This window comes from Meleagris gallopavo, chromosome 7, assembly GCF_905368555.1.
Source record: "Meleagris gallopavo chromosome 7, MGAL_WU_HG_1.1, whole genome shotgun sequence".
Classification (NCBI taxonomy): domain Eukaryota; kingdom Metazoa; phylum Chordata; class Aves; order Galliformes; family Phasianidae; genus Meleagris; species Meleagris gallopavo.
The window spans coordinates 32,550,767-32,575,114 of record NC_139410.1 but is presented as its reverse complement, the minus strand read 5'-3'; the positions used below and the strand labels follow the sequence as shown (position 1 = coordinate 32,575,114).

Below are 24,348 nucleotides of genomic sequence, written 5' to 3'. Positions count from 1 at the left end.
TGCCCTGGAAACGTCACCATATTCTGCATGGCTTAGCAGATCTATGGGCGGTACCTTATTCATTCTCCTACAGGTGTGAAATAGATGAACAGCCTTATAAACATCCGTGATGTTTACGGCACTTCACTAAAAAATCATCAAAAGTCTTCCAGATTTTACGTTAAATTCCCAAGTAATTGCTAAGCAGTACCATATATACATTTCTAAGGTTGCAGTTATTACGTGTATCAATACGAAAAGCATAAGGATATTTATCTCTGACAATTTAACAGGCCTGTGCCATAGGCTTCCAGCTGGGAATATTAAATGACAGCTAATCTAGTTTTTAAAAACACAGTTCTTTCAGCACTTTGAGACAAAGAAAAGTATGACTGTCTCAATGTCACCAGTGGCCCAAGCAGCTTGTACCGCCTTGATTCACTGATTTGAAAAATGATGACTTAGAGTTTCAAAAGTGCTGAGGGATGTTATAGCCTGGTCCTCTTATGATCAACTGATCTTTTCAGCTCTTAATGGGAAAATAAATCACAGACAAAAGATAATCCTGTTGCACAGAAGCAAAAAAGGTGTGATGTCAAGAGACTTTTATAGAAAAAGAAAACTCCATGAAAGGGAGAAAGTAAATAAGGTAGTTTGTTCTGCTGATGCTCTTGTTGGCAAGGTCAAAGCCCTTTTCGGGAGCAGCGTACCTCAAGAAATGGGAATGAAACAAACTGTATTCAGAGAATTTTAACAGTGAGCAGTAAAGATGTGAGGCATAGTTTTTCTTACAAACCCCTTCCAGCTCTCAAAAAATGTAGGATTTTAAGGCTTCTTTTAGATTTTTACTGTTCTTATTTCTTCTTTAATGATAAAGCTGTCAGTTGCTAGTTTGTTTTCCTTTCATAATCACCAGTTTTCTCTTAGTTCAGTTTTGATACTGCAGATGACATTAACTATATAGAAAAAGGAGCCAAATAAAGCTTTGCTATATTCTAATTAATGACTATTCTAATAAAAAGGACTTTGATATGGCAGTCAGCCTAGAGTCACTTCTATGATCTTTAATTTTCAATATGATACATATTATTTATATCCTATAAACGTAGGTGTAACACAATAGCAGCACAAGCAGGAAGAAGACAGCCTATTAAGTATTTGGCCTGCATAAGAACTGATTGCACAGTCAATCTCCGCAATGTAAACAGGCTTTTTTAGAACATTTGTTTGCATTTATAATTAAATTAGACTTGCACTAAAACGAAGATTCTCTATTGGAATGTTAAGCAGAAAATCTTACAAAAAATACCGCTTCCCTCATTACTTTTGTGAGTTCATGAAACACTATTTGAAATTAGTGCTGTCCTCTGCATCAGGTGAGCATTGGAGCGTGACACTGGGCTGTGCCACCATTGCCCACGTTAAGTAAAACACACTCCCCTCATCTCCCCATGGAGGTACATGTTGCTTCTGAGCAGTATGTAGCTAATCCCCCGGAGGAAAGTTGATTAGATCCCTTCCTCTCTCAGCTCCACATCCCTTTGTTGCCTAACCAACTCTCTGCACCTACAACATGCTACTGCTGCCTGATGGGACTCCCAGGTAATCTGTGGATCTGGTCATTCTGAAATCCATTTAGGGATTAGGTAAGACTGTGAAGTGGGTATATATCTTCCAGTCAGCAGCCTAGAAGTCAGGATAGTATTAGCAGGATGCTAGCACACACATATCTATGTCTTTTGAGCCACACCGTGACTTAATGGGCTGTTCCCTGCCTGCAGTTTCCTACCTAGCAGAGAGAAAGGATGCTATTCAAACAAATGAAACCATGGCCTGTGATTTTAAACTCATTCTTTGTGCCTGAATTGTTTCTTGAATGTTCTGATTAACAGCTACTGGATTATTCTTCGGGGGCTGCAGAGCTCAACCCTCTCTTTTCCCCTCATATGGTGGCCCTGAGGAATGCAAATGTGGCATTAAAATTTACAGCGGTGCACCTTTGGCATGTCTGCCTGTCTACCTGAGGAAAGGCTAACTGCAGACCTGGCCACATATTTGTATAGCTGAGATTTTAAAGGACGTGTAAGGGAGCTCGGATGGATAATTTCATTTCCCACTGAAAATCTACTTCATGATGACATAAAATGCATGACTGCCTTGGTTGTATCAACAAAGACTAACAAAAGAAACAATAATTACCACAACAGATAACATGATAAAATAGTGCTCCAGGAGCACTATTTCTCCTTGAATTTTCTTTGGTCACTCAGTAGGTAGATTTATTGCAGTTGCCCAAAGTAGCCTGTGTCAGAGTGGTTTAATGTACCATTAACTTCACCTTTATATATTCATTTCTCACAGTGGTATAAACCAGAAGAAAAAGGTGCCTGGTACTTCTGTACTGCAAAAAGACAGCTTAGGCTTCTGTCTTGCTTTACAGCATCATCCCATCTGTTTTAGGGGAAAATTTGAGCGGTAATGTTAACCTCAAGTACGTTAACCTTTGGATGCCATGAGACATGATAGACAGGACCATTATTTTTATGGCACGTTTTTTTTCCTGAGCAAAGATCCTGGGGAGTGAAAAAGGATAGAAAATCCTGGGTTTGCTTCTCTGTCTCCAAACAAAATACAGTGCACAGTTACTTGGAAGCCAAGGCAGACTGCATTATCGACACACAAATACCCAACAACTATAAATCTAAGGGAACCCAAGTAACGAGTCAAAACCATGAGGCTGAAGATTTATTCAGTCTCACTGAATTTACTGGCATAAATACTGTTTCCTCATAAAGTAGAGTTCACCCGCCAGTTTCAGCCAAAGACAAGACAGCTCTGGAGCACCTTCGTTACAAATGTAAATGCGGGCTTGAAAGTGAAAATCATGACAATTTGGGGGTCAAAAGTCTTAGTTTACACCTAGTACAAAATTAGTTGAGGAAGTAATTCTCCAGCTGTCACCATCTCCCCACGAGAAAACCCCAAAACACCATCATATATATTGCACAATATTTAGCAGTTCTGGTAAAAGTTTTCAGGGAACAATAAAAGAGTGAAGGAAAGGTAGGAGAAAAAGCTGCAGGAGCTTTGCATGTGTACTTGATTAACTCAATAAGTGCATAAAGTCTTGAATGCAATTTAAGATTTGATTCTTTTCCTAATTTCTGAAAAGCTTCATTTGTTTTTCTCATTAAGTAGGATCAGGAGGTTCACTGTCATCAATGATATTTGCTAAGCTATTAAATGCGAATATGTTTAGTCTTTGCCAAGAGAAGTACACTGTTCAGGGAGATCAATGTATTTGTCATGTATCCTAATTAGCTACCAATAGCAGCTTCCACACCTGTAACATTATTTATTGATCAATTTTAGATTTATTTAGCTACATCTGTGATAGCTGTTCTTTTGTATTTGCAGAAATATGTTCATTACACGTAGAGTCTGGGGCAATGCATTCATTAACTCTAACCATAACACAATGGTTAGTTCTAATTTTGGTTCTTAAGTTCCCCAAACATTCATCTTTCCTCTTCTCCTGGGATTTCCTGGGATCAATTATTTGCCTTATTGAAATCAGAGTGTCAACGGTTTACGGGCTGGTTCGGCCCGGTTCCGTGACTAGAAGGGCGGAGGGATCCGCGGATCCGCGCCCCCGGAAAAAAAGAAAATAAGGGACCCCGAAATAATTGAAAACAGTGGCAACAATCTGAGGTAAAACAAAGTAATTTACTAAATATGGTATCAACAGAATTTTGTAAGGAGAGAGAATGTGAAATTGATAGTGGATCGGCCTTACCACAACGCTGAGATGAGAAGCGCAGGCAGAGAAGCGCAGGCGAGAAGCGCAGGCAGAGAAGCGCAAGCGAAGCAGCGCAGGCAAAGAAGCGCAAGCGAAGCAGCGCAGGCAAAGAAGAGAGCATCAGGTGACCTTGCCGGGAGTTATATCTCCTCGCTGACCGCAAAGCCCCCTGGGGAAACGTAGCTGCTCTTCTCCGCTGGACAGGCACCCGGAACTTGAGCATCAGCAGTCAAACCCCCAGTACATTGCATGATGTTATGATGTGGAATACCGATAATGAAAAATCATGAAACCATGACACAGAGGTAAATCTTCCACTGACTCTGGCAGAGCTGGGATGCTAGTTTTAGTATTTCCTTTTCAGTTCTTTTCAGCACCTTTTTCTCTTTGTCTGTTTTCCTTTGGATCTCTGTTCTATTTTTGGTTTTATTTAACTTTCAACATCCAAACAATCTGCTATTTTTCCTTTTATTCTTTTTTTTTTTTCCTCACTTTGATTCTTTGGTTTCTACATATGCTTTGTTTTTGCCACCTTATTTCATTTATCCATTTCCTCTTTTTGTTTCTGTTTGTTTCTCATCTACTGTTTAACCAGTATTTTCTTCTGCTTACCACTCTGTTTTTCCTCTCTCCTAACTGACTGATTCCCTCTGTGCAATGTCTTTCTACCTTCTCTTTTCTCTCTTTTCCAAAACACAACTCATCATTCTATGCCACCAATGTATAGCAGATTCTGAAATTCTGTCATCTGAGACAGTTAAATACTAAACAAAACATTACCAGGGTGGAGGAATCACTTACCCTGATTGACAACAAATCGTAACTTCTGTATTGTTGCCAGATTGCCGCTAACTCTGTATATTCCATCAACTTCTAGACCTGAAAGAGAAACACACATTTCATTTTAAATCATATAAGTATTTTTCTTTGTACGTCTGTCAAGAAGCCAGAAGTGCCCTAACAAGTATGAAGAAGTGCAGAGCAGTGAATGACTGAAAAATAATCCACCTGACAAACACCAAAGTGCCTCCTTGCCTGATTATGACTACAATGAGAAATAAACGCGGTAGATTAGCTTAAGTGAATACAAAATACCTGACTGTAATTATCTTGTAATTCTGTCAGCAGAATACATTCTGCAAAGGTATTTGAGTGTGACGGGAAAGGAAGAGTGGATTAGCTCTTGTGTTCATGGAGAAGGGTTGTTTGGGATACAAACAACAGTGTGTTAGCCCAGCTGAAACGTGGGGTGCTTCTCTTAATGGTGTATATTAACAGGGGAAGCTGCTCCCTCTGAGGCCTGAGTTTTTCAGATGTGAATATCTGAGGCTATGACCTTTCTGAAAATTAAGTGCTGCAATGCCCACTCTGAAATCATGACGTGTGTAAGACTACACACAACTACAGCTTCTCTATTATATTCGTCATAGTAGACCAGATGAGTTTGAAGCTAAAATTAAATATCCCAAATAGTACATGCCCTGGAGTACATTTTTTCATTAATATAGGCCATCCTTTTCAAGGACAACCTGACAGACTTGTTTCTCCCTGCATATCTACTCAAGGTTTATCTTCTAGGTGAAACTAGATGTCATACTCCCCTTTGTGACATATTATCTCCTACAGCAAGCGCTGCTGATATGACTGTTTAAAATAGCACTTCCAGCCCTAGTTGCATAGCTGTAGCATTTTAAAGCATGTGGGAACTGCTCTTCTTTCCTTGGAGAATTAGCTATTGTGCAAACAATGACCGAAATGACTACATGCTTAAGAACTGAAAACACAGAACTGTACGTTGTCACTCTACATTTAAGACTTGCAAGTAAACAAGAAGTTAAGAGAATCTATACCAAGCTCAAGGTTTTTTTAAGGCTACTCATCACTTAGAACAGAAGTTTTAATTAATCTTGGCAAACAATTTCAGAGAAAGCCTTCGTCTCGGAAAACGTTAATTTGTCAAAACAAAATGGTTTCAGGAAATATTTCAGTTCTGACAATGTGTCTAGTGGGAATATTTCCTTTTGCAGTTCAGGGTGAGGAAAAAGGAAAAAATGAAAGTATAGGAAAAAGTGAAAAGAAGTCAAAATGTATCTCAGAAGCCCACTTGTAATTATGCTCAAATAGGAGGGAGCTGAGGTTCAAATCATCATTTAAAGACACCTGCAACATGCCTTGGCAAATGAGTGCCACAGCTTCAATGGACTTCAGTGCTTGGAGATATTCTTCACTGATTGTGAAGGATTTAAAAAAAATAATAGCAATTAAAAAATAAAGTGGTGCACTGCTTTTTTTGGGGGGAAGGGGGGAGGGATGGAGGGGTTGTTTTGGTTTTGGCTCTCTTTACAAATTAGAAAATTAGAGTTTTTATTTTATGTCTATAATACCAAGTGTCCTCTGAGTTGTTTTTGTTTTGTTTTGTTTTTTTTTATTTCTTTTTTTTTTTTTTAACAGTAAATAACCTATTTTAAAGAAGAATAGTAATTCCATATTATTCCATATTTCGCATTGGTTATCAGTGCCTCTTATTAGATGATTTTGTACTGTGCACCTCTGGATGTCCTATAACATAATATTGAAAGTGATGATTCATTTGTTTACAAAGGGATAAATAAAAAGTATATTTAAAGAAATTCAAAAAGGTGTTGCTAAATAAGCAAATTTGGAGGTTATATATTCACTGGGTATATAGCATATGACTCATTGGAAATTACTAAAATATTTAAGTAATCAACTTTATCCTAAAATGGAAGAGTATGATTGTACCTTAGCAAGGAGAAAATGAGAGAGCAATTCCAAGTTTGGGAAAGTGGGACTCTTGTGAGTAAGGGATTAAGATTTGAAATTGTAAAATTTGTCAACTGTAAAAAAATGTAAATTGAAGTCTAAACCAGAAAGTAAAGAGGAAAAAAAAAAAAAGTAAATGAACAAGCAAAAAGCCCTAAAACAGAACGTTAACTTTTGCTTGGATCTAACTCAACTTGGTTCTCAATCTTCCGGGGTATATGGAAATGAAAGCAATACTTGTCACTGTGTGTGAAATAGCAATGTCTCACATTAATAGCATCAATTTGGAACAGTTCAACCCCCTCAGTATGAAACTATATAAATTATCCAGATCGAGTGAAAATGACAAACTATGTTGTAAATTGGAGGATATTACATCTTGCAAAATGATCTGGAGTATATAAGTGAATTATTATTGTTATAAATTTACTTTGGTCCAGAAATGAGTTCTGATTAGCATTTCACTTGGACACTATGCAATATGGCAGAAAGAAAAAAATCCAAGAATATCAAACCAATTATAGTGTTCACGTGCCATCAACTTTCTGCTCCAAGAACTTTGAAAGTTAAGCCAAACCAAACCAATGTAAATTGGTGGATTTGGACATCCTTTTCACGACCACATTATCTTAGCTGGATTGTTAACAACTTATTTTGGAAATCCAATTAGGTACAAATAGGAGAGAGAGAGAGAGAGAGAGAGAGAATGAGAGAGAGAAATGACTTTAGAGTTCTAATGTCCTGATTCTGAGTAAATTTCAAAGAAAATTCACTTTTAAGGACACTTCTATCAAGGACAAAAAACATCATTGCACTGCTGTCAGCGTTCTTTCACGGCAGGCTATAAATACTTAGGGAACAAGATGAAACAAAGACTTTCAGAGTTTTCTATCTAGTGTTGGCACTCAACTATAGTGGTAAAGAACATTTCAGGAAAATTATTCATTGTAATAAAGTCCAACTTCTTGTTCACTATAAGCTGACCTTCTTATGCTTTGGAGTGGGTTTTATCAGAGATGAATTATTGGATTTTGCCCTCGAGGAGAAGAATTATTTTATTTGCTTTATATCACATATTGCTTTGTTTTTGTTTGTTTTAATGAGGTACCTGAGAATAGCACAGACCCACAATTAGAAATGGCAGCCAAAATCTTCATAAAGACTTCAATATGTCCAGGCATCTAAATCTTATAAAGGTGTAAGAAATAAAGCTTGTTCAACTTGTTCAAGAATACATCAGCTTAGCCCACTAACTATAGGCAAAGTAAAGCTTTTGCCAAAAGCTCACACAGGTTGTCTTGACGAGAAAGTTAAAAGGCAGCCGAATTCAGGTTTGATTGGAATTCACGAGCAGTCAATTTGATATACACTCAGCAAAACTGCACTGAAGGTCTTAGATGAACACTTGTTGAAGAGCATTTCTTGCACACCTGCTTCTAGCCAAAGCTCAACTATTCATGCAGATCAACATCAACTCCAATAGCAGCTTGACCAGGCAGTAGAGAAAGAGCACTAAATCCACAGGCAATGTAAGAGTTTAGGTGACACATTTATCTACATACAAGTTTTAAAATGTTTGACTTTGATATTAGTTGAAGTTGTTATGATATTTTGTGAACTGCCTTGGATGAAATGCTCTCATTAATTCTCATTTGGTGCAGAGAATGAATCCCTCACCCAAATCACACTGCACTCTAAGATTAACATGTGTTTGACAATATCTTAAAATTCAGTATAAAAAGTAATACTGTGTGTACATGCAGGTTTTTTATTTTTCTTTCACTCTTCATTTTTTTTTTCTTTAAATAATAGTTAGACCTTGAAAAATATAATCTTAAATGATACTAGGTAACTTCCTGCATAGGAATCCATGAAACCTCCCCAATTAATGCATCCTGAGGTAGATGTGGTCCCCTGGCCTCGTAAGAGTTTTATAAAAGAAACCATCGTGCTGGATTCAACAACAAAGCAAAGTACAAACTTGAAAAAAAGGCATTCTTTAGTTAGTCCTTTCATTTAAAATCAGTTATATTCAGGGCAAAAATATTGTATTTCAAAGGAGCCTATTATGCCTTCCCATAAACAGAAAGATCATACGTTTTAAAACTAAAGTATCATTATGTAATCAAGCTGTTGTATTATAAACTATTTTGTGGGCTCAGATGCCCAGGGCTATCTTTACAAATATTTCAGAGGTCATTATCAGGGTATGTTCTCCCTAAAACTTTAATTCTTTCCTCCTGTTTTCATATACATCTTGCCATAAATACCTGATTTATAAACATTTCTCAAAAGTTTACAAAGGGCATAGAAGCGAGGCATTAAGTCATTTAAAGAGGAAGAAATGCATGAATGCAGCAAATACACCAATGACAAGATATTGTGACTGATGAGAGAATCACCACAAAACAGTGTGCAACAAAAGTAGTTTTACGAAAACATCAATATTTGTGCCATTAGAAAGCAAATCCTGAGGAGTACTAATGAATGAATTCAACATGTTAAAATTCAACCTTGAAAGCACTGCATCTGGATTAGGTTACAAAAGGTGCCTGAACTTTCAGGTGAATATAGGAGCTAAGAAAAATACAGGTTTTGTCTGACAGAAAGGAAATTGGAAATGAAAATCGTGAGAACAAAACAAATCTAAGTTGCACCACACAGAATACAAAGTCATCAACAAACAAACACAGAACAGATATAAAGTGAAGTGTGATGAAGAGGTGGTGTGAGTGGAAGATGTCTTACTCAATAGACTGGTGTGCAACCAGAGCAGCTCACGTTGAAACAAGCACTAGCTCTGCTTGAACATGAGCATTTGTGCTCAACGTGGCTTTCAGTGGTAGAAGAGATATTCTGATATTGTAGAAGCAATAAGTGGGATGCACTCAGAGACTGGCTAGACTGACCTCAGTCCCAGACAGTCTACTTAAATAATTAATTCATGACTCTATGAAGAAATAACTCAGAGCAAAATATAATTAATCATAATTAGCATGGTTTTGTGGAAATCAGGGTCTTGTCTAACAAACTATAATTTTGAAGGATTGGATTTTTGACAGGTCTGAAGGACAAAGACAATAGTATTGAAATAGTATATTTGGCTTTCCAAAATGCCTTTGACTCAGCACCACACAGCATTTTGATTAAAGCACTTGCATTTTATGGAATTATCAGGATATATTTTACATGGATTAAAAACTGGCTCAATGGTAGACATCAAAATGTTGTAGTTAGTGGAATTTATCAGTTAACAAGGTCAAAACTGGAAGAGTTTGAATGAGTGGAGCTCTCAGTCCAGTGCCATCTAATACCTCTATAAGAGACGTGAGCAAAGATAACAAATTTCTGTTGGCACAGTAGGCAGATGACACAAGGATTAGGGAAGTATTAAATAATGATGAGGATGGGTTAAGTTACAGAAGGTCTGAACAGCCACCTTAAGCAGTCTCACTCTAGTAAAACAAGTTTTCACATGGAAAGAAGACTCCTCTCACTCTGGACAAAGGTTGCAGAGGAATTGGGGGTTATTTTAGATAATTAGTTGAATAGGATCTCCCTCTTCAGTATCTTAGCAAAGAGGGTTAATCTGATCCTTTGAATTACAGAAAGAGGAATATCAAACAGAAGCGGAGAAGAGATTGCACCCCTTCATGCCCTGCAAACAGAATCTCCACTAAAGAACTGCATTTGATATTCAGGTAAATAAAAGAAACATAACATATGTGCATGATATTAAAGAAAAGGTGGAGAAATGACCTCTCTATAGGTACTTTTCATGTGATTCACAGGTACTGGACTTACAACTATGACTTATGACCTCAACACTGCTCACTGTGGGACCTGTGACAGGCAAGTCCAAATTGAAAAGAGCATGAACAAGGCCTTTTTCTTCTTATTAGTTCAAGACTGCATCAGACCAGTAAAAACAACGGTAACAGAGGAAAGAAAGGAGGTGAAATACAGACTACTTCTTAACAAGCTAAGAAATGAGTCTACAGGAGGTGTCTGACTTGACGTTTAGTGAATCTCTTTAGGAAGTTAGCTAACGAGAAATAATCCTATATTTGACTGCAATAATATCAAGAAGATGAGGGGCATTCCTACGTAAAAAGAAAACCTCATTTTTTCTTGTGGTAATAAATTCAAGATGCAATGAAAGAAGAAAAGCTTGACTAAGATCTTATTGTTTTCAAGACCCTGTAGAAGCTGTTTAATGGAAGCAATTACACCACTGCATATGAACATTACGTACTGAGAATAAGTAACAAGTGAATATGACTGATGATATACTTTATTCTGTTTTATATCACTTGATGGTAGAATTTCTATGTGGATATTTATATACAGATAAATAAGGGTAGCAGCAGTGCTAAGCAAGTGCAATTTGAAGTAGCACACATTTCACTGCTATGTGGGGCTGCTGCTAATGCCTAAATCAAGCTCACTATGACTTCGTCTTCTTCTCTATTCTGTTGCTTTGTCTTTGTCATTCAAGAAGTTTATAACTTAAAAGCCCCAGGAACAACAAGATGTGTTCTGAATGCTCATTGTAATAAGAAATAAAATTAAGCTTGGAAGCTACTCGTTTTGAATGAAACCATCAAACAGGCAGTGCCACTGTTCACTGTAATTTTGCTGTTATCCCCAATATATACTTTTGCCGTCCGATAGTCCCACTTCTTGCAGCTAAACAAAGTGACCTCATTGTTTTCCACTGTATTTTCTTTTAAACATTGGCTGGGATGATTGAGATTCAGGAATGTGGGAAAATGGATTCCCAAGCCACGTCCATCCCCTTTAATTCTGAGCTGTAATTTTTGGCTTGGCTTGAATCACAGTCATCACATTTCAGTCTGAATCTCTCTGTAAAGTGATCTTTCTTAAACATTTCTTTCACTCATCATGGGATCAGAAACAAAGCCATTCTAGTCTTTCAGCGAAACACTTACAAACGTCTCTTTACAGCGACTCACAAGAGCTGAATTTCCTTTAAAAATGTTTGAAAAAGAGGAGGTTTTCATTGCCTGATTGTCCTCTTTGTGAATCTTGTCATCTGTATGCCATGAGCTACAGCTATTTTAATCTGTTTTTGTTTGCAATCCATTTGGTGTCCGCCCAAGAAAATGCAGGTGATTCTAATTAACTTACTGCTGAAGATGTGGAAAAATCTCAATTGTGCTACAGAAAATTATACACTTAAAACCTTCCCTCTATTATTTATAACGGCTTATTAATGAAAATGATTACATGAATATATTTACCACCTGATTCATCTTTGTTCACTTTTTAAATCAACGAGGTTTATGCTAAAGGGAAAAAATCCCTACCAAATACAGACTTCAAGTACACACGCTGCTCACTGGTTTAAATGGAATGGCAATATAAAAGAAAATGACATTGTCTTATTTGATGCAATGCAGTATAATATCAAAAATTACCGAATGTTTGGAAATATTCATTCTCTCTGTAACACATTAGTATTTAATTCCATGATTTTTTTTTGTTGTTGTTGTTGTTGTTTGTTTTCTATTTTAATACCTCCTTCACCACTCCTATTTGTTGTCATTCACTGCAGTTATTATTTCTCATCCATGTTAATCAGTCCATTCTGACCATTCTTACTTGCTTGATACTGTGGCAATATCATACATACTGTGTGTTCTGACAGAAGGAAATTGCAGGTAGAGAGGTCTGAGCCCTTTTAATGAGGATCAAAAGACATTAAATACTAGTACTGAGTTTTTTCTGCTAGATCCAGTTACTAATGGCAGTTTACCACCTTCCATTAGTTAGCATTTCTACTACTCTGTGCCATGCAATATATGCTATATATATATATATTTATATATGTATAATGTAGTCTAACTTGAATGCAATGAGAATGTGGATAATACAGTTTAATTTAGGGAGAATGAAAGCTTGAATAAAGGTTATCATTTCAGGAGAAGCTGATGATGGAAAAACTCATTCAGTATGTGACATGTTTGGAACAGCTGGGGATGTAATGTTGAGTGGCGGGAGAAGAGAGCCAAGGTATTTTGTATGTTCAAGAAATATATACAACATTGCCATTTCTTACATCCCAGCTGTGCCTGTTAACTTCTGGAAACATGTAGAGCTAAGCAATAAAGCATACTTGACTGATATTTACTGCAGTGTGCATTATAAGACATTTTCTACTGCACATTATGATCTGAAAGAGTTAAGCAACATGAAAAATACAGGCACAAGATTATATCTGTCATGGATGAAAATACTACATTTATGCCTCATTGTAATCCATTCATTGGTTTATGGACCCCGAGCCCTTCAGGGAGTGTCACAACTCCACATGATACTGCTGAGAGCTGTATTTTGCTCTTGGATTTCTGATTTAGCTGAAAGAAGTTTGAAAACACATGTAGCCTGACAACTCCCCATTGGCTACGCAGCCGAGGAGGGTCAAGAGCATAAACTATTCCAGAAAAAGCCAGCTGTAACTTATGATCCCTAAACTGGCAAAAAATCTGCTCGTTACAGACAGTAGCCTACAAGAAATTTATGCATTTTGTTAAATACTCCCACTTTGGTTAATCTGTGCTTCGTTTTGGGATCCATCATCACCAACATCATGCCTGTGTTTTTTGAGCAACATCTGAGTACTAAGGGAAATTGCACGTGGGGGGTCTATCTCTGTTCTTAGGACTATATAGGACTTTCCCTCAAGTCCACAGACACCAGTAGGAGCTGTGGTTAAAAGCTAAGGGACAGAACAATTCTCCAAACATCTCCTACTCCCAAAGCTCACTTTAAAGAGAATTTAGTGCGAGTAGGGACAAATCTTTTCCCATCTTTCATAATAGCGAGAGATTAAATTAGAACTCAGTAATGTCACCTCCCCATCCTGACCAGTATTGCTGTTATTGGACTTTTAATGGTTGGAAGTGGAAGAACTGTACATTTGGGCACACATAATCTTCCGCCAAAATGGGTAAGGAGCTTACATTTTCTGGACCATAGTACCTTTGCTTGGCAAAGAGTTTTTTTCAGGATAGTGACTGGGATATGAGACTTAGGATGAAATAGAGATATTTAGGATGGAAGTTGAAAGACACGGGAGAGCTTCTTCCATCATTCCTTGCTTTTTAGATATAGTTGAGGGGCTCACATATGCCCTGTATTCTACCTTCTAATGGATCACAGCTATACTCAGTTCAAGCTCAGATGTCTCAAAGTTATTGTGTCCAGGAATGACTCCTGTAACCATTTGTGGGCACCTTCTGCAGCCGAGGTGCATTGCAATGGCATTCGAATATGGAGTTTATCGACTGTAGTGCAATAGTTAAAGAAATAGCAGCTAGGCACTTGACAGTACTTGTTTCATTGCATAATACAGAAGGCTGAATATGTTTTGTATGGTCAGAAATTAGACCAGTTCAATTCTGGATTTCTAACAGGAGGACTGTGCTAGCAGAACTTTGCTCAAATAATGGAGTTTGGGCTCCTGTGTGCATCAAATAACAGTATTTACTTTTTAATATAATACTCTAGGCATCTGTCTTTCTATTTAGTGTTTAAGTGGAAAAAAAAATAAAAAAAATATTTAAAAATGATATTCTTAAGGCTGTGGCACCTTATCAGACACCTTAGGTGTTACAGCACATGCCTATGCAGGAACTCAGACTCTCTTGGAAGATAAATATAGATATGGCAATCTAACACCAACCGACTGAATTTTTAGCATTGCATATCTGACTAACATATAAGTGTGGTAATACAAAGGTGTGTGCATGTATATGCATAGACAGTTTCTAGTTTAATAATATCTTTCCCAGTGTACCTCATACTTTTAAAGACACACTAATGATTATGATCATGGGATTACACTGAACTCTCTTATACCTTCTTTGGTATGATAAACCTCTGTTTACGACTTTCTTTGACAAGTGAGCAGCAAAAATCATATTTAGCAAATATGGCATATTTGACAAGTATGACTATGAAACTGTGACACTAAGTAGCAGTAGTACACAAAAAAGGTAGAACATTAAGTTTAACATGACTCAAGCCTTCCATGCTGACATGCTTTTCCATTATTTTTAACTCTTAGCTGCAGAACTCTAGTTATATATCTTATTTTTGTTATAATTTTGACTACAATTACTGTTGTAAAGAGGCTCAGGTCACTAAAATGACTTCCTGCCTCCATTCCATTTGGGCAGAATCTGATCACCAAAGCAACATTTAGTAAAACGTGTAGTCAGCACACCTACAGAAAACACAGAAATCCTGAACTGGGTTACAAACAGTGGTAAGAACTAGAAGTTAATTGACAAGCATGCTAACGCATATTGTATTAAAATGGTTCAAGACTCATATATGAATTCTTCAGGAACTCCTGAAAAGAGATTTTTATGTGTAATCTGAGATGGAGCAAATTACTTTCTGTTTTCAGAAAAAAAGCAAAGAAACAAACAAACAACAACAACAAAAAACAATTGCAAGGAAATACAAAATAATACAAATAACTTTACTGAAACATATCTGAGACTTGCAAAGAATCAAGAAAAAATACTGATTCTGAGAAGAAAAAAACCTATTCGATTGGAATAAATTCATTGCATATCTCCTAGCTGACTTCAGTGTGAAGTAAAGGCATAAATATCAGCATCATTTGATATTTTCATGGAAGATAATTATCTTAAATTCTGAAGCTACGGGAAGAATTTTTATTTAAATCCTTGCCTTTGTGTCTTAATTGTGAGTGCAACAAGGAATGACGTAAGGAAGGTGGAAATCCAATCTCAACCCTTTTATTAGGGTTCACACAGACCTTCTGGTGTTTCTGAGGGCTTGGAAAGAAGTTGGCATACAGTGGTTTCCATATCTAATTTCCCTCTTTAGTCAAAATTCCAGTAAATATTAAAGACATTTACGATAGAAACATCCACGAGAGTTGCTCAGATTTGAACACAAACTCGTACTGTAAGTTGCGCTCTTTGTGTTTTCAGTGCATGACATACCAGAACACAAAAATACAAGTAAAATAAAGATAAGAAATGAAATCACCAGGAACAATTTCTGGTGTACAAATCCAGATTCTTTGCAAATGTCATTATATTGTGACTGTTTGCAAAATACCTAAACAAATCATGTCTTTGATCAGTGAAGGTAGAAGGGCAATTAAGCAAAATGCTGCATTGCTTGACCTACCGGTGTTATGAGAACAGCCCAGTTCACATAGGCATTAAATAAGCAGTTTGTGACTTCCTCTGTTTTAGTGGTAAGATAGGAAAACCTGAATGCCCAGAGACCAGCCTTTCCAGAATTTGCCTTCTTCCTATGTGGGTTCGAGTCTGGCTTATGGTGTAGCTGGGTTAGAAAATTTGAATGATTTTATTTTCAGTGGTAAATTAGCTGGAGTAGATGCTTACCTATCTTAAAGCGAAAGCAGTTTTCATTAGATGTTGTACCTTATCTTCCTATTAAAGTTTATTAAAAATATGTGGCACCTGATAATTTCACACTGAGTGACTGCTAAATTTCCCCTTCTCTGCCTCCCCATCTCTCTCTCTCACACACACACATACACACAAACAGAGGAATGCTTCTCGACTGTCAAACTTTGTGCCAAGATTTTGTTCAATTTAATCTCAATCATATGAGTTAGAGGGCCATGAAACAAAGTTTCTACCATGTACACTGACAGATTTTTAGTTCTAGTGGCTCCACAGGGCATCTCTCAAAGTACAGTAAGAAACTTTTCTTATTAAAGATTTCTGAGCTTACCCGTTTTCCATTTAAAACAACATGAGCAATATCACCATAAAGAACTCAACACTTGCTAACTGATACCATGCACTCATCAAAATTATTTCACTTCTAAGTAAACAAAGAGCTGTGGTACCTCCAACACCATTGTGTGGTTGCTGCTGGCACGGGAAAAGCCATGTGGTGGCAGCCGCTTTGGTGCGCTATGTCACGTAACCCCATGTCAGGACTGACAAATTGAAACATACAGTTAGAAATAGTAGGGAAAACTTCCTGGGAAGACGGGGTGAAGAGGCATAGAATAGCCTGACCCTTTCTTTTGAGGACTTTTTTTTTTTTATTTTCTGAGCAAAGAGAACTTGAAGAGGATTCATCACTTTGCTGCTGTTTCAGAAGGTTTAATGGTGATGTTAAGAGCCTCAGTATCACCTGTAATGGTCCACAATATGAGTAACTGACCAAATTTTTGTTCCTTTTTTTTTGAAATCCTGAGAGAAAATCTGCATATTTACATTTCAGATCCGAATACATTTACGATGTTTCTACAAGTTTAAGACCCTGATCCAACACAACATTGCATAGAACATCAATTGACTATAACATCGGAGTTATTCACTTCCATAAAGAGAAGTCTACTTTTGTTCTACTGAACTGATCTCAGGAACTGTACAATGAAATTACTTATATCAATTACTAAGTAGAGTAAACATGAGAAAGCACTTCCTAGTAGCAGTACTTGTATCCCCAGAATTAGAATTACTTCAAATGTATCATCTCTGGCACCAGAAAAAAAAAGGTGTATAGGAGACACTGAGAACTGAGTCAGTCTGTCTGGAGGTATTTGGGATCGAAGCGATGTGGTTCTGCTATGTTATAAAACAAAATGGCCACATTTTGCTCTCATTTACATCCATGTCATTCCACTGAAACCAGTGGGCATTGTTTGTCTGTGTGAAGACAAAAAGAAGTTGGTTTGCTATATAATTACATCCATCATCTGTGAAGATACTGATTAAAATGAAACAATCTGCCGAGCAAATGCACAACCGGAGGTCTTTATAGACTTGTTGATTCCTGGGGGGGGTTCTCATGCACTAGCAAATTTAGCGAAGTTTCAGTTGCCAGATTGCTAGCAACATCAACTTAATAAATTCAGAGGAGTAAAATAATTTTTTTTAAAAAAACCTTCTCTTAAAGAAGAGAAACCGTTACCATAACGTCTCCTTTTTAAGCTGGTCTTGCTTTGCCCTCTGCTTTGCTCCTGAAGCTTTCTGTTGATACAATTTCTCTCACTTAGGCATCCATCCCATTAGGCTGCTATATTATACGGTTAAAACATTGATGTAACACAAGCTGCTTCAGCAAATAATTGAAGTAATAAAATACAACTGCAGTTATTTGCTCTCTTGAATTGCAGGCAGAAAAAAGAAAGCAGGATATTTTAACTGACTCCATCATGTTACACACAGACAGGAAAACTTTTTGCCTCCTCCTTTATTGCAATAACACTTTTTTTTCTCTGAAAAGCATAGTGTAGTTGTAGTAATTTTTTATATTTTTAACAGGAATAGTAATTAGTCCACAGTGTGGAATTACCCTTTCATTATTTCCTTTAAAATCCATAAATTTAAGGAATGGGGATGCTGAAAGAATCTGAACATACAGCTACCTTTCACCCCCCAAAAAAAAGAACTTAATGGACTTAAACTTTTTTACCTTGTGAGCATCTCTAGGCCAGAATTATTTTACCAAGTGATAGCCCAAAGTGTTCCATTAATGGCTGAACTCCTAAGTCTGACTTAATGGGGTTTGCAGAGGAAATACTGCCAGATCCTTGCTTGTGAGGGTACATGCATTGAACTGGGACATGATGCCTCACATCCTCAGCATTTCAGGAGGATAAGAGGAGATTTATTGTTATTTATTTACTTATCTATCTATTTAGTTCTTCTATGACTCAAAGGTGGATATCCTCAAGTGTGTGCTTCCTTCAACATGAGCAGGAGGTACATCAGGACCTTCATGTGCTTAGTGGCACAGAGTGAGCAGCAGTTACAGTCAGCTGGCTTTACATTTCTCTAGATTTTTTGTGTTTGGATGTACACCTCAACTATTTGATTTACAAAGTGTATTAACATTATTTTAATATCGAGAAAATATTGTTTGATTCTTTTTCGTTCCATAGATTAAGTGGTTTCTTTTATTTATGATGTCTATTGAAAAAGATTTTATGGAAAATTGTGAAGACAAAATGCCCTGTTTCCTTCTACGTGTTCACTAATAGATATCTTATACAATGCTAGAAAAAGGCAAAAGGCCAAACTCATCTCTGGTGTAATTCCAGTAAAAGCAATAAAATTACCCAAGGCATGAATTTGGCCCAGGCATAGCAGAAGTTACTCTGGTGCACACTGAGTGTCTGCTTGTTGTTACTGGCAAGGCTTAAAATACAAATTCCCTCTTTCTCATAGAAATGGATACATCTCTCTAGAACAGATTAATCAGTGAAACAGGTATCAGGTAGCTATGACAGATACAGCAACTGGCTCAACTGCCTATCTTTTTTACGGCTTCTTCTGAGTAGATGCTTTTGGAATTTTTATATTTATTTTCTCTTTTGTGTCTTGTCTTTGCAAGGCTCTCTCTTTTTTTTTTTCCTTTGCTTTTTTTTTCTTTTTTCTTTTTTTTTTTTCTGCTGTTGTCTCCTCTTCTCTAATTTGTCTTGTACACTCTTCCGTGATGTTTCCTGTTGACACTTCTCGATATTTTTCCTAACTCGGAATGTGGCTTTCTAGCAGACACAGAGGCCCCAGAGTGAATACCCGTCAGAGCCAATTCTGACTTGGACCTTGCACAACGCTATTAACTGGCTCTTGCTCTAAGAAAGGTGGCTATAGTGGGATTGCCTGAGCCTGAAGACAGAACGGGGCAGGGAAAGCTTGCCAATATGCTTGCACTAAATTCAACTGCTCTTAATTTCAGCTCAAAAGAAGATGAAGAAAAACACAACAACATTTTAAATCAGAAACTTACAAGGGCTTTTTTCAGAACTTGGTCACTTACTCTTGCATTCATCTGTACGTTTAAGTTTATGCTTGTTGGCCACTTTAAAGTAAACATAGTTCAATGCCCTCAGAAACAGTTTTCTTCAACCCACTAGAATTCCCTGGAAAAATGCTTTATCTGCTGAACTGCTGGATACTTTTGTGTGTCTCTAATTTTTTTTTTATCAGTTTGTTTTACTCTTTTTTTTTTTTTTTTTAAATTCAGTGCTTATAAACGTTGGGAGCAGAAGTCTCCTTGGAACAAGACAGAATCATAAAAGACTTTAGGAATCTCATCACAAGCTAAACAGTACAAATTGCACATTCTTCATGGAAGTATTAGCTTTTGGTGCGTGCCTGGATCCAAGTATAATAGATTATCCCAAAGTGGGAAAGAATGAACAGAACAAAATTAGCAGAACTGGGAGCTCAGATCATTTGATGGGGCAATATGATCTCTGTACTTTGAGGGTACTGAATGCTAAAGCCACTGGAAACAGTATGTAAAATTATATTACAGTAAGCAAGGAAGCATGTGTAGGCCTGGGAGAAGGAAAAGAGACTGGAAAATACCTTTCTAGAAGAAAATAAGTACAGAACAGCAGTGAATGACCTTGTAGGAAACAAACTACTATTCACGAACAATTTCTTATTCTAAGGGTAGAAATATGCAGTGCAAAATTTATGATAGAGAAAATACAAATAAAATACTTTTTCAATGGTTGTGCAGGGGCCAATTGCTACGGGAGAGCAATCCCACACTCAGGCAGAAGTATAAAGCTGCACTGTGACCAGGATGGATTTCCTGAGGCTGCCCTTCTCAATGAAATCGTGTTGGAACTTATTCTTCTTACCACTGTCTGATGGGTTTGGTCTAATTGTGCTGGGAAGTAGCCCAGGAACACTGTATGGTTAATGGAAGCTCAATGATGATGGTGAACATACTCAGGCAAAAATACCCAGTACTCTCCAACTGCCTTCTTTGAGTCTTCGGGACTGGGACTGGGAACTTTGCTACCAAATTGCTTAAGCTAAACACACGCTAGAAGATCAAATCACTGAACACAAATCTATTAATATGGAGTATCAGAGTAGATAAATACCTTGGCTGAACGGGCCTCGTGTCTTCTGTTATCCCCACCTCTCTCCAATAACCTACTCAGCACACCAGGCCAAAATGCATGATTCCACATGGGAGCCATCAATGATCAGTGTTTGGAGGCGTCTGGGATTTTTTTCAAGTTTTATGCCACGTTTTCTTCCATTAGAAAATGAGATACTGTTAAACTATACTCTTTTTTTTTTTTTTTCCTAGCTATATAAGTATATTCACAATACTTCATGTTTCTAAAACTCATTTCCTCTTTTCTTAATTCCTTAAGATAAGTGAACCTCTCTATGTAAACTTTCTACCAGAATACTGACTACCTTTAAAGCAGTATATGATTTAGAAGGTAATTTTTCACTTTTTTTTTTTTTTTTTTTAATATAGATAGGTTTTAAAGTGCTTTTAGCTGCACTTTAGCATTTAGATTAAGAGATAAAACAGATGAAAGGACACAACCTTCTGTCACAGGGCAGAATGGCATTTGGGAGGTGAGATAGTTTAAAATACCTTTTTAATCTTCGTTTGTCTTCATGAAGATGACTGTATTTCTTTACTGCACTCCATAAGGTACTTTATCTTTGCTCCAGACATTTTCTCTCTCAAACACTAAAGATTCTGGCGTATGAGACTTTGAGTATGTGTGCAATCCTACAATAACATGCCTAATCAAATTGTCGTTAAGGCCAAACCGGGTATCTATTTTAGATGCTTTGAGGTGTCAAACTCTGGATGCATTTAAAAAAATCTGGTTTTCAACTTAAAACTTTTCTCACCACTGTGTCCCCTGAAGTCTGTGCACCCATCCATCCTCTCAGGGCCTAATGGTCATTTCTGAAGCCTTGTTCAAGGACCCAGCCCAACCCAAGCAAAAGCCCTCCCCTCAGGATGAGTTCCCCACTATCTGGGGTTTTTGTCACCGTTCTCATTTAACATGATCTGTAAACTGGGACTCACGGCAGTGAAACACAGTAAATAATACACTGGCCAAACAGAGAAGATAACAAAAGGAAATAGTTAAGGTACTATAATAATTTTAGCCATTCTTTTTTCAGGTCACTATAATCTGCCCAAAGATAACTAATTGTTCAAAGTAAACATTCCACTCCAACCACAAAAGGAATCCATTACACAAACATATAATTCACAGTCATTTTTAGTGGGTTGTAAACAGTTTGGAATGAGCATAAAATGGGACAAAAATCAAAGTGAGCATTTAGAAATGAAAAAGTGTTTGCTACAAAAGGTCAGTCCCTTTACTTGGCAAACTATGTAGAAAAGCCTGGGAAAATGTTGAACACACAAGCAGTAAGGGAATTTTAAAGCCAACAACCTCCCTGTTTCTTTAAACAGACATCGGAACCTATAACTGGATCCTGTCAAACAAACGACAGCAAAAAAACATAACAGCTGCTAAGAAGTAAAGTTGAAAGATAAAGTTTTCTAAGCTAAGAACCTCCTCAGAAGTAGACTAAAGGTCTTCCTTAAATCTTTAAGCAAGGTTATGGATCCCAGGGTGGCTTTTAGGCATTGAATCAAATATGTAATTTTGTGTATCATTCCTGTCAGAGCATCCTGTGCTCCAAGAAAAGCAACAGAAAACAATGTCTACAATGTCCAGCTTAGAACAAAAACTGTACCTGTAATCATGAGATCTGCTGCCTGCAGTGTCATTTTTAAGGCATATACGCTGATTTGAGAGCACTAATGTGGATTTGGGAATATAGGGAGACAATGAAGGACGTTTCAAAAGAGAGATGAAAGTTAAATTATATTTCCCTGGAGCATTAGTACTGTATTTCTTTACAAAATCTGAAGTATACTGGATACCCCCAGTAGTTTTAGGATACTGACTTAAATGAACTGGGGTGTTCATTTACTCTGTCATTAGACACACAGTCAGATGATCATCCCTGGAAAAGAGTTTCATATCAGGCTACTTTCACACAATAAAACTTTACTGTGAGAAGTACTAGATGGCATTTTGTTTAGCTACAATGCAGACTGGTATTTTTATTTTTTGTATGCGTTCTACTCGTGCCTTTCACTTACTTTAAAAAATGCAAAAATCAGCCAGGACTTTTAAAGGGTCGTATATAACAAAATAAATAAGAGACTCAAGAAATGACTGGAAATCATATCTGGCCTGGAAACACCAGAAGTCTTGCAATGGACCCCACCCTTGGCAGGAGCACATGGCACATGAACTCTGTGCAGGGAGGACTGTCGCAGACTCAGCTCTGTGGGCTTGATGCTTCCTACATGATACCTCCTGGTGACACGGTCGAGCATGGATTGAAAGGAGCAGGTCAGCAGATCAGAACAGCTCAAGGTCTATCCAAGGTAGGTATTGGTGGCAAACAGAATGCGCTCCAAAAAACCCACATGGATACACTGTTCTCTGAAAAACTTTCCCTTCAAGCCCCTGAGAAAGCACAAGGTGAAATGCTAGAAATCTTTGAGCAGCCACTGTATTTCTTCAACCTGACTGATGCATGGTTCAAAATTATTCCTTTTCCAGATCACATCATATACTCAGCTGATTTTTCTATCAGGGACACTGCATTCAGTGCCAAGGGTCCAACACTCTTTGAGAAAATGTTTTTTGGCTTTAGTGGCACAGATCTGTACATTTAAGTACTCAAGGCACAAATTTCATCAACATTTGTGAATGCATAAACGAAAAATGAAGAAAAAAAAAACACACGTTGCTTTCTCTCCCCACTCAAAAAAAAAAAAAAAAAAAAGAGATAATTAACTTTCAAGTTTACATAAATGTGTACATATTTAATTGCTGTCTGTATTAAACTCCACTACCAGCTCTGCAAGATGGCTGATTGAATGGATAAAGACCCTCTGCTTTCCAGCTTTCTTTCAAAAAACACAAAAAGAAGCTGAAAAAAAAATGGAATTCACTCTTGAACAAATGCATTCTTGTTGGACAGATAAATATGCATTATGGAGTGAGAAATTTTATACTAGACCTTATAAAGCACCTCTGTCCTGAAGTGGTGAATGAGCAAACAATAGCCTAGGGGACAAACAACCAAAATCTGATCTAAGTTGCAGAAAAAGATCAGAATAATTCTTCTGATTTCAATGTAGATATTCATTTTAAAATAGTGTAACTAAACAGGAAATCTTGCCAACAATTAATGACACCCTCTACATTTTTAATCTGTGGTGGGAGAATATTAGTACAGTTGGCTATTGTATGTAACCTCATCCACACAGGAACATATACTAATTAATATAGCTTATTCAGATCTTACTTTCTGTGCACAGTGATAATGTTTTAAAAAGTCACACACACACACACACACACACAAGAAAAATCAATATAAATAATAATTAAAACTATGAGCTCATAAATAAGAACACAACCATACAGCAAAGTATTTTGTAAGCAACATTTAGGGTTAGTCCCCTAAAATCTTTTTTCCCAGTAATCCTTTTCAGTAAATGAAACACACAAGTAACATTTTTGGTACAGTTACATTATGTAGATGATATATTTTCTAAATAGGAAAAAAGCAACTTTGGGGGAAAAAAAAAAAAAGCTTTCTTTCAACAGCCAATATGCCAGCTGTACTGAGTATTTAGGCCATCTTACTAAGACTATGAAAGTAAACATACAGTTTTCATTAAATGTGCCTTTCCCATAATTGGTACATAAGTATTTCCCATGACTCTGCAGTTGAGTATCTTGGCTGGAGGCGTATCTGGCCATTAAGAGGAGGACTTCAGATCTGTTGAGTCTCAGCCATGCCGGGAGACTTGGCACCTCCACATACTGCTTCCTAATACCAACCCCGGTATAAAATGTCATCAGAAGCTTGCATAAACATTGGACTTAACTTCACATAAATTACTGCTGTCCTGAG

The 24,348-nt window shown here is 37.1% G+C and overlaps 1 protein-coding gene across 4 annotated transcripts in view; it reads right to left on the bottom strand.

Annotated features, from left to right (window-relative positions):
• The window catches only part of ARHGAP15 (Rho GTPase activating protein 15), a 315,622-nt gene that overhangs the window by 98,540 nt on the left and 192,734 nt on the right, over nt 1-24,348 (bottom strand). For all 4 annotated transcript variants that reach the window (XM_085227838.1, XM_085227840.1, XM_085227841.1 and 1 more), the window contains one exon: nt 4,580-4,657. In XM_085227838.1, coding sequence (XP_085083964.1) covers nt 4,580-4,657 — 78 coding nt within the window. The remainder of the gene's footprint in view (nt 1-4,579; nt 4,658-24,348) is intronic.